A 14,174-nucleotide genomic window follows, 5' to 3' on the forward strand; every position below is an offset into this window, starting at 1 on the left:
CTTTTAACACATATTCTTTTCTGAGACTGAATTATTGAAAGAAAAATACTAAAACTTAAAAACCTTTCTTTACATCATTTACTTATTGTAGACACTTCTCATCTGTCCTTGCCCACACCCATGTAAGTTAGGAAAGCTCATAATTAAGTCTAGGAGAACGTAGCCAACTTCAACAGTTATGCAAACCACCATTAATGTAATAATTGCTTCATGTTAAAACAGTTAAATGTATTGATGGTGGCAACTGAGACCATATATTGATTGCCTTTCATTTTAAACTATACTCCATGAAGGAAAGTATCTTAATGGTAATTGAGATTAGGAAAACAAAAAACAATATTCCCCCTCCTTTTATTTTTTTTTCTCCCAGTATAGTCTTATACCAAAACAGTCTTACCCTTGGCCAGATCCTGTCATTCTGCTAATCTTACTTTTGACTTTCTGTTGTCATCACACTCTTGTGTATACTGCTCTGTCTCATCTGATTTGGGAATTTGGGGTTTTTGATTTGATTTTTTCCTTATCACCTTGCATCCACTTATTTTCTTAACCCCCTATGTTACTTTATATCACTGTCTGAGGCATTTCCTTAGCTTATACCACACATAGAAACCCTTTGTTGCTAAAGCCACAGAAGGTGTAAGATGAAAGCCTAGTATCAACTTATTTTATACTTTTTAATATAATACACGCTTTTCTCTATCATGTCCTTTGTCTCTCTATGGCCTAGAATACTCTTGCACATGAAAGTCTCATCTATTCACCCACCAACAATCAGCCTAAATCCTAGAGCTTCTTCTAAGAAGTTTGCTTACAGCATCTTCTATAGCTCTTTGTTTCTATTTTAGCATTTATATCAGGACTGACTTCCCTCACTAGATTGAAATAAGCAGTCATCTCTGAATTAGTAAATACCTAATTTAGTGAATGTTAAGCTGAATAATCGAAGACAAAGGATTATTTGAAAATAACTCAAAGAGATCTCTATTTCAAGAAACTGACCAGTATGTCTGCGCTGATTCACAAAGGAGAGACTGAGACTTGCCCATGTATCTGAAAAAAATGTTGATTCTAAATCTAGAGAAGTTTAAAGCTGTGACGTCACTATAAAGATGACAGTAGTAGGACCCCATGCTTCATCTTATCAGCAATCATTAGGGCTAATTGCATCACAGATGAGGATAGATCACTGTTTGCCTTAGTCATTACAAATTGTTGTTAGAAACCAAAATATTTCTGATCACCTATTTTTATCCAGATCCAGATCAGAATATTGATTTGTATTTTCACTTGTTTGAAATAAATCCCAACCCCTTTTCAAACTTCTTTGGGTCTGATCTGAGCTTCTATTTCATAGCTTTCAGACTCTCATAGTCTTAACTCTTCATCTCTTACCATAACTGACATCCAACAAGGTGAGCACAGGTCATTTCCTCTGAAGCCAATCAGTAAAAGCATTCACTTTCTGAGGCACCCCCTCATAAAGGTTCAGCTATATAATCTTAATGAATTCCTTAACTCTATGTTCTTGGTTGTGTGTCATCCATTTAAGGCTTTGGTGTAGAGGTCTTACTTCACAGCATTAGTATGGATTAGAACAATGTTGTGGCCTTCTACTTCCTTGCCCTTGTTCATGATCACTCTTGAGTGACTTGTTGCTCTATTTTCTTCAGTTACTGACCTCAGAATATCTTTAATATTTTCACCATCGATGAAGAACTTGTTAAATATTGTTTTCTGATCATGTTTTTCAAGTTTATTTCAATGAAAATGCAAACCTGCTAATCCAATACTCTTACCACCATATCAAAATGACACTGAGAGGCTATAAACAACTTAAGTAGATTAAAACAGTAACCAATGTTGCCTAATTTTTAAGAAGATTTAAATGAACTCACTAATAAATGCCACCAACCTTTTAAGGAAAACTAACACTGGCATTCCTCAAAATATCCCACCAAATAGAAGAAATTTACCAAATTCATCTTATGAGACTAGTATTACACTAGTACCCAAAGTGGATAAAGCCAAAAAAGAAAGAAAGAAAAAAAATTATAGGCCTTTATTACTCATGAACACTGATATAACAGTTTTCAAGAAAATACTGCTGAATCAAATTCAAATAAGGATAGAGAAATGACTCAAAAGTAAAGAGCACTATTTGGTTTTCCAGAGGATCCAGCACCTACATAGAGACTCATAACTATTCGTAACTCCAGTTCCGTGGGATCCATTGCCTTCTGGATGACCTCAAATGACACAGACATGGAGTGCAGACATGCACACAGGGAAAGCACTCATACCCATAAAATGAGGCGTGCCATTTATTCTTCATGATTGAGTTTCATTTCAGGAATTCAAGAATGATACAAAATATGTGAATCAGTTATTTAGTAATTCTTAGTAATACATCATGTTCAGAAACTACCTGATCATATCCACAGATGAAGAAAGGGTCAATATAAGAAAGACCTTTGATAGTAAAACATCCCTTCAAGATAAAAGCCCTGAAGAGCCTAAGCATTGTAGCAATGTACCTCAACATAGTAAAAGGGCAAACCTATATAAGACAAACCTATAATCAACATTGTTGTGAGTGGGAAACAAAAACCAAAAACAGCATTTCCACTAAACCAGAAAGAGAAATAAATACCTACTTTCTCTACTATTTCATACAATTCTTTTAGTCTTAACTAGAGCAATAACAGATAAATAGGAAAGGAAGAAGTCAAAGTAATTTATTTGCAGAGTATGATTCTATATGTCAGAGACCATAAACTTCACCAGATGTTTTAGAATGAACACTTTGAAATTAGCAGGGCATAAAATCAACATATCTGTAGCTTTCTTATAGGCTAATAATGAACTTGCCAAGATGGAACTTAAGCAAACAGCCCATTCACAATAGTTTTAGAACAAAACATAAAATGACCAATGAATAACGCTATCCATAAAAGTGAAAGACTTCTATATTGAAACTATTAAAAAACACTCAAGAAGATACTAAAAGAGGAAAAGACCACTTACATTCACATTTTAGTGGAATTAACATTATGAAAACGACCATATTACTGAAGGAAATTTACAGATTCAATCCAATCCCTGTTAACATCCCAATGACATTCTACAAAGGATTAGAAAACTTAGTTTTAAAATTCTTATGAAAGCTTAGTTCTACAATCCCTTAGGTGTGTACCTAAAGGGCTTTAAATAATATACTACAGTGATTCTTACAGTCTATGATTTTAAAGATCTCAAATAGCCAAGGAATCCTGAGCAAAGAAAGCAATGCTGGAGATATCACCTTACCCAGTTTCAAATTATACTAGAAACCCAAAGAACCAAAACAGATCATCACAATGTAATAAAGACACCCAGAAATAAATCTATACAACTAAAGACAAAGATTTGACCTTTGACAAAGATTCCAAAAAGAAATGCTAGAAAAGAAGACAGCCTTTCAACTAATACTGCTGGAAAATGGATGTCCATGTATACAAAATAAAACTAGATCAATATTTTTCATTCCTTACCAACTATCAATTTAAAGTTTGTCAAATGTAATACTTGAAACTACTCCAACATAAAGGATTCTTTGAAAAGGAGTCCTATAATTCAAGAAGTGAAACCAAGAATTGATAAATGTTTGCATAGATTTACAAAACTTTGGCACAGCAAAGAAACAAATGAGTGACTAGGGCAGGAATCTGTCAGATATACATTTGACAAGTGCAAAGAGGATGTTTATTAGGAACAAAAAACTAAATACCAAAAGCCAAGCAACTGAATCAAATGGATGAATGAAATAAACAAGAGTCCCCAAAACAAAATGTGAAGAAAACAAAGTAGATTGTCCTTAGCTATCAGGGAAATACAATCAAAATACACTGAGATCCCACATCATTCTAGTGAGAATAGCTATCATGAAGAAAAGAACACATACTGGGGAGGATGTGAAGAAGACAGCCCTTATGTACTGCTGATGGAAATGTAAGTAGTCCATCTACTATGGAAATCACTATGGAGAGTTCTCAAAAATTACAAATACAACATGTACATCCCTAGGTATATACTTAAAGAACTCTAAATCAATACACAGTGATACCTATAGTCTATCTTTCAACAGTATTCATAAAGGAAACTAAACTATCAGCCTAGGGCTGATAAGAGTTCTAAACAGATAAATGGACAAGAAAATAAAGTGTATATATACACTAACAGTCTGCGTTACCAAGAATGAAGTTATGTCATCTGTAAGAAAATATTCAGATAGTCATATTAAGCAAAATAAGACTTAGACGAGCATCACAAGTTCTCCCCCATTCATGGGTTCTAGATTATAATACATGTATATGGAACATAAAAGTAGAAGCAGGATTGTGGAGTAATGAAAAGAAATAATGGGGGAGGGAAACAAGAGAGGGAAAGAGTTGAACTTGGTCAAAGGATATGATGTATTTACATGAAGATGTTTGTAACAAACCCATTACTGTATACAAGGAACAGATGCCAATAAACCTGAGTATTAATGTTAGATAAAAACATATATTCAAACAGCAAGCTTTAACAAACTTAGTATTTAGTGTTTCATAAACCACGGGCTCTAGTTTATTTGTTTTTGACAAGTGCATGTTGTTGAAGAGTGTCAGGGAACAGCTCAGCATTCCTGCTTGTATTTGTCCTAAGACTCTACCAAGTTTTAGCCACTATTGTTTCTGCACATGTAGAAATACCAAGGCAACAAAAACGGAATTATGGCTTAGTATGAAAATAGCTTTAAACTCCTGAAAGAACCAATTATCTCTAAGCTATCAACTGGTAGGGATAATGTTAACATCTCTCTGCAGTCTCTTTCATCCACTTGTTACACTCTTACTAAATGATTTCTCTAATATACCATTACTGGCTATTCATAGTTGTATAAACCTTTAAGTTTCCTTATAAGGAAGTCCAAATTAACAATAATAGTATGTTTTGTTAAATCATGTTTTCCCAATTATGTTCACTTTTTCTGCCTCAGTAAGTTCCAATCAAATTAGTCAATTATGTTCACATTTTCTGACTCACTCTTTCAGTCACTTGAGTCAAGTTCCAGTTCTTAATTCAGGGGTTTTTCTTCAGCATCTATTACAAGAATATTCTACTTCTACCCACAGCATTCTATTTATTAAACTTAAGGTAAATATTGTCCTTTCCAGGGATCTGTCTGATCATCTGAGTCCATAGAAGACTCACTCCAATTATTATATCAGTCTTTTCCTTTTAGCTATTTGCTCATCTTTTCTGCTCTACAAAGATTTCATAAAAATGCAATGAGTAATTCCATCCTACTTGCTATATAATGGGTACTCTAAATATTCACTGAGCCAACAGACACATCTCAAGTATTTCTTAGTTACAGAACACTATATGATTCTCCTCAGCAAGTTGAAATTCTACTTATTCTAATGAATAAGTAGCTCTACTGGCTCTTACCTGCTACCAAAAACAAAATAAAACAACAACCAAAACCTATGTAGCCTTCACCTTCCTGTTTAGGAGTCTTGAACTTACCATGTATGGCTTCTTGGTAACCAGGTGTCTTTGCCAACTTTTTCAATACAAAACTTTTGAGGCCCATTACTTCCTAAATCAGGAACATAAGATAAGATAATGTTTATTTGGTTGGTCCTTTAAAATTAACAGAAGCATGTCACATTGTTATATGAATGATACAGAAGAAACTGAAAGTTTCATAATGTCTACACTGAGGAACTTTTTGGTGGTGCAGATACTGAAGTAAGAATGACATCCACGGAGAGAAAGGTAACTATTTTCACACAATCTTGGTTCCCTAGCAATTATCCTAAGGAGTGAAGCAATAGCTATCTCATCTTTGATGACACTTTCATTTTATCTCGCATATCTTTGTGGGTGGAATGAGAATGGCTGCCACAGGCTCATACAGTTGAGTAGCACTATTTGAAAGAATGAGGAGGTGTGGCCTTGCTGGAGGAAGTGTGTTATTGGGGCTAGGCTCTGAGGTTTCAATAGCCCTTGCCAGGCTCAATGTCTTTCTCTTCCTGTTGCCTGTGGATCCAGATGTATAACTCTCAGCTACTCCTCCAACACCATGTCTCCCTGAATTCTGGCCTTGCTCTCTGCTATAAACCTCTGGAGCTATAAGCAAGACCCAATTAAATGCTTTGCTTCATAAGATTGCTGTGGTCATGGTATATCTTCACAGCAATAGAACATTGACCAAGAAAAATGTTTTCAGTATCAATAGCTCATTCTTTTCTAAGGTAGAAACTTTACATATAATTTACATACAAATAAGTCATTACATTTAATTCTACTGTATGTCTAACAAATACTATTATCACAAAATTAACTTCAGAGAAACTGCAGTGAATCTTCATTTACCCATGAGCTCAGCAAATCCTCCTAGAGGCAAGCGACAGGTTCCAGTGACAAACTGCAAGAGTCGCATTCGTACTTCATTATCAGTCTCTTTCACAAACTGTATGACAAAATCAAATGTACTTTAATATAAAATAATGGCCAACATCCCACCAATGACAGTATACAAATGAAAATGTTAAAAACAAACAAACACGAGACTGAAACTGGTTCAAGCAATAGTGCAGTAAAAAGTATTTGTAGTACCACATAGGTACACTGTAGATATCCCTTCAGTAACCCTCACAATAATACCACAACCAGCTACTATTATATCTGTCATACAAACAGCAGATCAATAAGAAGCTTAGAAACCTTAAGGCACTTGACTACAGTAACCCGCTAGGAGGTACACCTGTCTCTGAGGGCTGCAGTTGAACACTATGCCATGTGTTTTTCACTTACTGAAACTTCACAACAGTCTACGAGGCAGCTATGAGTCATTAGTAATCTTACCACACATGAAAGAAAAGAGAGGCCTATAGAATTTAGATAATTTGTCTTTTTAAACTGCTAAAATGTTCTACATTTAAACTCCAGTCTCACTGAGCTCTTAACTACTGTTAGGCTGTGTCTAACCCCTTTTAAACTACAAAAACAAATGAACATTTCCCCATTGCTTTTCTCTGTGGTATTTTCTGCTATAAAACATTTTTCAAACTTTCTATGCCCTTCACTAGTACCTGAAAAACTATAGATGTCTCCAAAATTAACAAGTTTGCTGACAAGTTCTTCTGAAAGGGCAATGTTAGTGGGAAATAAGGTAATGAATATGGTGGTTTGAATATAACTGAAAGCCAGCTAACTTTTGAGGGCAGTTTGAGAAAAGGCTTCTTCAAATAGGGAATGCACATGAGGTGGTATTATGGACTTGACTGGATTAATAAAAGCCTTAGTGAGGAGCAAGTGGTGGGTGTGCCTGTGGGATGTCCACAGGATTAACTGAAGAAAGAAGTCCCCTGACCTTGGGAGTTACCATGCCACTCAGACTATGAACCAGGCTTGATAAAAGTAGCCAGGAGCAGGCCATATCCGCTTCCTGATCTGCATAGCTATGAGCATGCTCCCAAGGTCAAAGCTGTAGCTGCTCTTACATCATGCTTTTCTGTTATGATGGCTAGTACTCTTAAAACTGTAGTCAAAATAAAGTTTTCTTCCCTTGTTTCTTGTCAAGGATTTGGCTATAGCAGTGAGAAAGCAGTCAACACAACAGCGTAGTTAAACCTAAGACAAAATGTTCTGCAGATCAGACCAAAACCTTGGACAAACCGTGCTGAGTACACAGACTGCAGCCCTAACCTCATGGTCTTGTGCTTTTTGCCTGCCCAGAAATGGACTGCTCTATCCCAGTCATCAGAACTCAGACCTGATTTACACAGGTCCTCTGTGAAGACTAAGGATAATTATGATGGAGCCAGGCATCCCTTAAGGGCCTTTGACCTTTTGCTCTGGAATGCCTGGGAGATGCTAGTGGCCTGAAGGTGAGATAAGAATAGGGCAATGGGCTGTGAGGTATTCACAGCTGCCTTTGCTTCTGTGGGACAGGGATGCTGATCACTGTGGGAAAGGGGTGAAGTGGTCTTTTTACTGCTATATAGTAGGAAAGTAAGAAACAACCGAAGGAAATAAAAGGATTCTCCTGCTTGGCTGTGAATTACATGGATAGCTATAAAACATGCCTTTCTAATATATGCTTTAAAACCTCAGAAGGGGACTTAAGGCTGCCGTCCTACTGCCGTAAGAAAAAATTCACTTAATCTAATTTGGAATTGAGTCTAAGTCCCTGGTTTCTCTCAGTGGATCTGAACATCACAACACCAAATGACATGGGAAACACATTTTATTATCAACTCTGACATAAACCTCACTTAAGTTCTTAAGTCCCTAGGTTATGTAGACACATTTTGTATATGTTGATGAATATTTTAAGACAGGTTTCTAGAAGGGAAAATATTATGCAATGAACTAATGGGAATCATTGTTATGAAAAGATGTACCTTTTGGAAAATCTCCCCATGATAATATAAAACCCAGCTTTTCACATGAATGTAAAAATTACTAGAAGTCCAACCAACCATTAAGTTGCTCAAATGAGTTGCAGTTAGTAAAATACTTATGGAAAGAATATGCCAGGATTAGAGATTTAAAATCTTTAACACATAAAATAAAGCAAAACAACATGTCTCTTAAAATGTACTTAAATATTAGTATTGTGCATTGGATATTCTGAGACCTACCTGATCACAATTTAAGCCAAAACACAGTAAGAACAAATAGTCATTCTTGCATATCATTATGTGAATTATTCCAATTCTTTAGCATATTATCACCTTCAGAAGAATTAAACCCAGCATTGACCTTATCACTGAAAATATACACCTGGCTGCATGTGATTGGGGATGCCTATAATCCCAGCACTGAATAAACGGATACAAGATGAAAGTGAATCCAAGACCAGCCTGGGCTGTCCATGCAGTCCCTGTCTCAATGTAGAGCCCCAATAAATCTAAAACCAGCCAAAAGAAACCCCTTACTCCTTTACTTTTCAAAGTGTGCAGAATTCATAGAGTACTATGATACCACCAAACTATTCATACTTCCATCTAGAAAAAAGTGCAAGTATTGGAAGGCTAAAATACAGGTCCAAAGTCTCAAAAATTATTAATAAACTACTTAAAACCAGTTTTTTATTAGAAAATTCTTCAAATGATTTGTCTCAAAACAGATAAAGCAAGTACCTGCCAAAACCAAATAATTTGCTTGCTGTTTCTTGTATAATGTCGATAAACAGTATTTCTCTGCCAGTCTGCCAAGTCAACCTCCTGCATGCCACACAGCATAACCTAAGGGAAGGAACACAGTATCAGCCCCAGCAAAGATTAGAAAGACTATGGGTTTTGGTTGTTTCTTAGGAGTTTCTAACAATCCATTGTGAGTAGACTACTTTGTCACATTGGTTTCGGCCAGTGTGTTGGTGTGTCCTCCACCTCTTTCCTGAGGCAGGGTCTCACGATGTAGTCCTGGCAGGCCTGGAACTCACCATGTATACAGGCTTTCTGTTTAATGAGCTTCTGTTTTAAAAGATGGAAGAATTCCCAAGACTTGATGTATTAGAATGCTGTCATACTTAATACTACTGAATTGCACACTTTAAAAAGAAAATCACTAAAATGGTAAATTTTATATGCATGTTATTTTATATAAATACACCCACTTCTGATGTATACCCAATAACCTTCTTTACATGCAGTCAGGACCACTAGTAATTCATTTAAAAATCTCATCTTTCAAGAAAGTCACTGTTAAATTAAGATTTCTGAAACTTCCTTAAATTATTAATAGTGGTTGAATTCCTCTTTATGACCCCTAATAGATGACAATGATTGATAATATTGTCCTTGCAATACCATTGTTGTTAAAATATCACAAAACATAAAACCCACATACTGCTGGCACCACCATGGGAGGCTGAAACAGAAGGATCATGACGACTTCAAGGCCCGTCTGGGCAGAACAAAGGAAAAGACAACACTGAATATGGAGACTAGAGATGAAGTGGGACTGGAAAGGGAGAGGAAACACGAAGGCCACCCACTCCAACAACTGCATTCCCTACAGTCATATAATAAAAGAGCCTAACCTCCAGTTCTTTTTCATCAAAGTACTGTAGCCACTGAAGGGGAACAACTTCATTAAACCCATCAAGGAAAGCTTTGGTCTGTTCTTGTACTCCTCGAGAAAAACGCCATTCTGTCATTAAACTGAAAATAAAGATAGTATTTGAAAAGATGTTATGTATATACAAAGCTAAGGGATAAAAACACCAAAAAAGCTTTACATTTCTTTTCTTTTTCTATATATACTACCCAATATGTGCATACAACAAGCATGTATATATACATATATGTTATTTTTTAGAGTTAAAATTTTTCCCATTAACAAATTCATGCTACCACTTTTAGTTACTTTTATTCTTGAGATTATAATTTTTTTGCTTTTTATAAAAAAGTCTTACTTACATTCCAAATATTGTTCCTCCTTTCCACTCCCCCTCCAAGAGTTCTCCCCCCATGTGCCCTCCCACTTGGCTCCGAGACAGCGCTCCTCCACCTACCCATACCCACCTCAACATTTCTCCCTTCACTTTCCTCCCTCCAAACCCACCTACATACCCTTCCCATAGTCCAATAAAACGAAAATCTAGCAGAAATAATACATTTCTTGACACATATGATCTACCATAATTACATGAAGAGAATATAAACAACTTAAAATGGACCTATAAAAAGCAGTGAGATCAAAACAGTTATAAAGTATCTTTCTAAGTGATATGGCTCAGGCCTTGACTCACACATAGAGAACTAATCAGTATTCCTCAAATTAGTCCAAAAAATTAGAACAAAGTCCATCAAATTCATTTTATAAAGATAGTTATCACCTGATACCAAAACCTCACTAGGATAGACAGACAGACAGATACACAGACACACATAAAAGACAGACTGAGGGAGACAGACTGAGACTGGGACTATAGAGTAGAAATCACATGGGATCTCAGTGGATGGAGAAAAAGCCTTTGATAAAGTACAACCCTTCAAGACATAAGAACTGAAGAACCTAGTATCATATAACAACATAATGAAGGCTGTATCTGAGTAATCTATAGCCTTTGCAGTAAATGGGAAAAACCTCAATGCATTTCTCACAGGGCTGAGACAAGGCGCTTACTCAGTATATGACTTGAAGTAATAAGAGTAAGAAAGAAACAAAGGCTATAATTACTCTTGTTATAGTAATTACTAATTCTCAATGGGGGTTTCTATCCCACCTTTGATCATTCAGTTCCCAGATAAAAGATACACAACCTTTATATTTACAATAAGCCTTTAAAGCACTAGAGCTGGGCAGGTATCTACCCTCTATATTATTATGTCTACTTCCTTACCCATAAGCCTAAGATATGACTGCCAATATTTGATCTGGGCTGCTCTTAACTCCAATTGGCCAGCAGCCCTCATGGCCATGTTTGCATGATTCACTACTCAAGGTATCTTTTCCTCTGTCCACTTTCTTCTTCTTTCCCTCGTGGTCCTCCCTCAGACCCCAAACCTGGAAATTCTAACCTAGTCTTATCTCTCTTCTGCCCAGCTATAGGCTGTTGGCATCTTTATTCAACCAATAGTTTTAAATTAAGAAGCAAGGTCACACTGAAGTTTCTCTTGTCTCTGGAAGCAATCAGGCCTTGTGGGTCACTATTTAACAATACAATAAATAGTATTTAACATTACAATATGATTTCTATTAGCAGAAATTGTGATTCTGTATATGACAAGTGCTGAAGACTACACACCAAAACCCTCTTGGAACTAATAAACATGTTTAACAAAGTAACAGGACACAATCCATACACATATTTATCAGCTACTAATAATTTTTATAGAAATTAGTTAACAGCTTTCTATACACCAGTAATGAACATGCTGAAAAATAAATCAGGAAAACAATCACACTGGTAATAGCCAGGAAATAAAGCTTTGGAAGAAATTCAATGAAGAAAGTAAAAGAAGTAAAAATATAAAAACACTATAGAAGGAATCTAAAGAAGATAGAAGATGGAAGCCACCGTGTTCTTGTAGCAGCAGAATTAGTAACATGAAAATACACTATTAAAAGCAAAGATACAGACTCAATGGTACCCTTGTCAAATTCCAATGACATTCTGCAAAAAAAAAAAAAATTAGACAGAAGATCTGAAAATTTGTAGGGAAAAGCAAAATATTCCAGAATGCCTAGCAATCAAGATCAAAAAGAACAATGCTGTAGGTATATCACCATGGTGGTTTCAATTTATACAGAAACACAAGTCAGAAAAATAAATGGCCTGGCTCAAAAACAGACACTTGAATCAATTTGATAAAATACAGGCGCTAGAGTTAAACAGCCACATGACTTTCATCTAATGAATGGGCACTTCTTGAAAGATGAGGAACAAATGGAAAAAAACAAAAACAACAATGTTCAGCATCACTAGTCATCACAGAAATGCAAATTAAAACTACACAGAGATTCCATCTTACCCCAGAGTTGCTAACAGAGAAAACAACAAATGCTAGCAAGGAAGCAGAGAAAAGAGAATCCTTATATACTGCCAATGAGCATGTAATCTGGCTTACTTCTATAATAACCATTAAAAAACAAAAACAGGAAAGAGTATACTAATTGTTTACAAAATACCATAGTCATGGAAATATGCATACAATTAACATCATACAGACTGAATAGGTTATATTTAGGAATATATATGCATATACATATACACATATAACAACAATTAATGAAAAAATGGGGCAATGAATTTGAAAGACAGCAGAGGTACATGGGAGAGGGTTCAAAGGGAGGGATAAGAGAGAAATAATCTAATTATATTTATAATCTCAATTTGACAAAAATGCATGAAATTAGAAATGATTATATTTAGTGAAATAAACCAGACAGAAAAGCAAATGTTTAATGCTTCCTTTTATTTCAGAAAGATATATATTTGTTACTTTTTGTTCTTCAAAGATGTATTCTTATTTTATGTGGATGAATATTTGCCAGCACATATGTTATATGTACCATGTGAATGCCTGGTGCCTGCAGAGGACAGAGAGTCGGATCTGAAACTAGAGATACAAATGGTTGCGTGCTTCCATGTGGGTTCTGGAAACCAAACTGGGGTTTAGTACACAGGACCAGCAAATGCTCTTAACTACTGAGCCAATTTTCTAGCTGTCCTGAGACAGGAAAACAGAAAATGAACTGGGAAAGGATAAGAGTAGCTGAAGACAGCAAGGCCAGGGGGAGGAAATGCAAGACTGAATATACTCAAAGCCCATGGTTATTGACAATTTCTTTGTACAACCCAGCAGCATACATACTGAATATATGCCAATAAAATTTTATTATGTACAAGTTAAAAATTGCGACTGTGGGCCGTGTGTGTTGGCACACACCTTTATTCCCAGCAAAAGTAGGTGGGTCTCTGCTTTTAAGTCTAGGCTGGTCTATAGAACAAATACCACAACAGCCAAAGCTACACAGAGAACCCTTTCTTGCAAAGCCAAAATAAATAGTAAAACTTTTCAAGAGTAAGAAAGTAGTGTGGGATGAAATGTCAGTGTGAAAGCGGAGTTCTCAGACACAATTCTGCCCATTCCTGGCATAGCTTCAGTCCCTTCATCTGTAAATGAAGAGGTTACATCGCCTTTGCAAATTATTTTAAGTTAAATTTTTATCATAAAGAACTTAAAAATAAGCCGGGAATGGTGGCTCATGCCTTTAATCCCAGCACTTGGGAGGCAGAGGCAGGCGGATTTCTGAGTTCAAGGCCAGCCTGGTCTACAAAGTGAGTTCCAGGACATCCAGGGCTACACAGAGAAACCCTGTCTCGAAAAACAAAAAACAAAAAACAAAAAAAAACAACCAAAAAAACCCAAAAAACAAAAACAAACAAACAAACAAACAAAAAAACGTAAAAATAAAAATTCATACACCAAAATTAACCAGACCCCACATCTATTCATCACTGTAAACATTCTGAAGCTGTGAAGCTTCATACTGGATTTTACATTTTCACTATTGAATATTTGCATGCATTTATCCATCACCAAAAATTGGCAGAATTAAAACTAGAAAAAAATATACCTTATATCCTCTTATGAATCAAGTTCACTCAGTCTTTCACTATCATC

General features: G+C 35.8%; 1 protein-coding gene across 1 annotated transcript in view; it reads right to left on the reverse strand.

Annotated features, from left to right (window-relative positions):
• Nucleotides 1-14,174, reverse strand: part of Wwp1 (WW domain containing E3 ubiquitin protein ligase 1) — an 87,077-nt gene that overhangs the window by 1,099 nt on the left and 71,804 nt on the right. Inside the window, exons 21-24 of the mRNA XM_021221937.2 lie at nt 10,082-10,202; nt 9,180-9,284; nt 6,406-6,502; nt 5,554-5,626 (exon numbers count right to left, since the gene is read on the reverse strand). Of these exons, the coding sequence (XP_021077596.1) occupies nt 5,554-5,626; nt 6,406-6,502; nt 9,180-9,284; nt 10,082-10,202 (396 nt within the window). The remainder of the gene's footprint in view (nt 1-5,553; nt 5,627-6,405; nt 6,503-9,179; nt 9,285-10,081; nt 10,203-14,174) is intronic.

This window comes from Mus pahari, chromosome 22, assembly GCF_900095145.1.
Source record: "Mus pahari chromosome 22, PAHARI_EIJ_v1.1, whole genome shotgun sequence".
Classification (NCBI taxonomy): domain Eukaryota; kingdom Metazoa; phylum Chordata; class Mammalia; order Rodentia; family Muridae; genus Mus; species Mus pahari.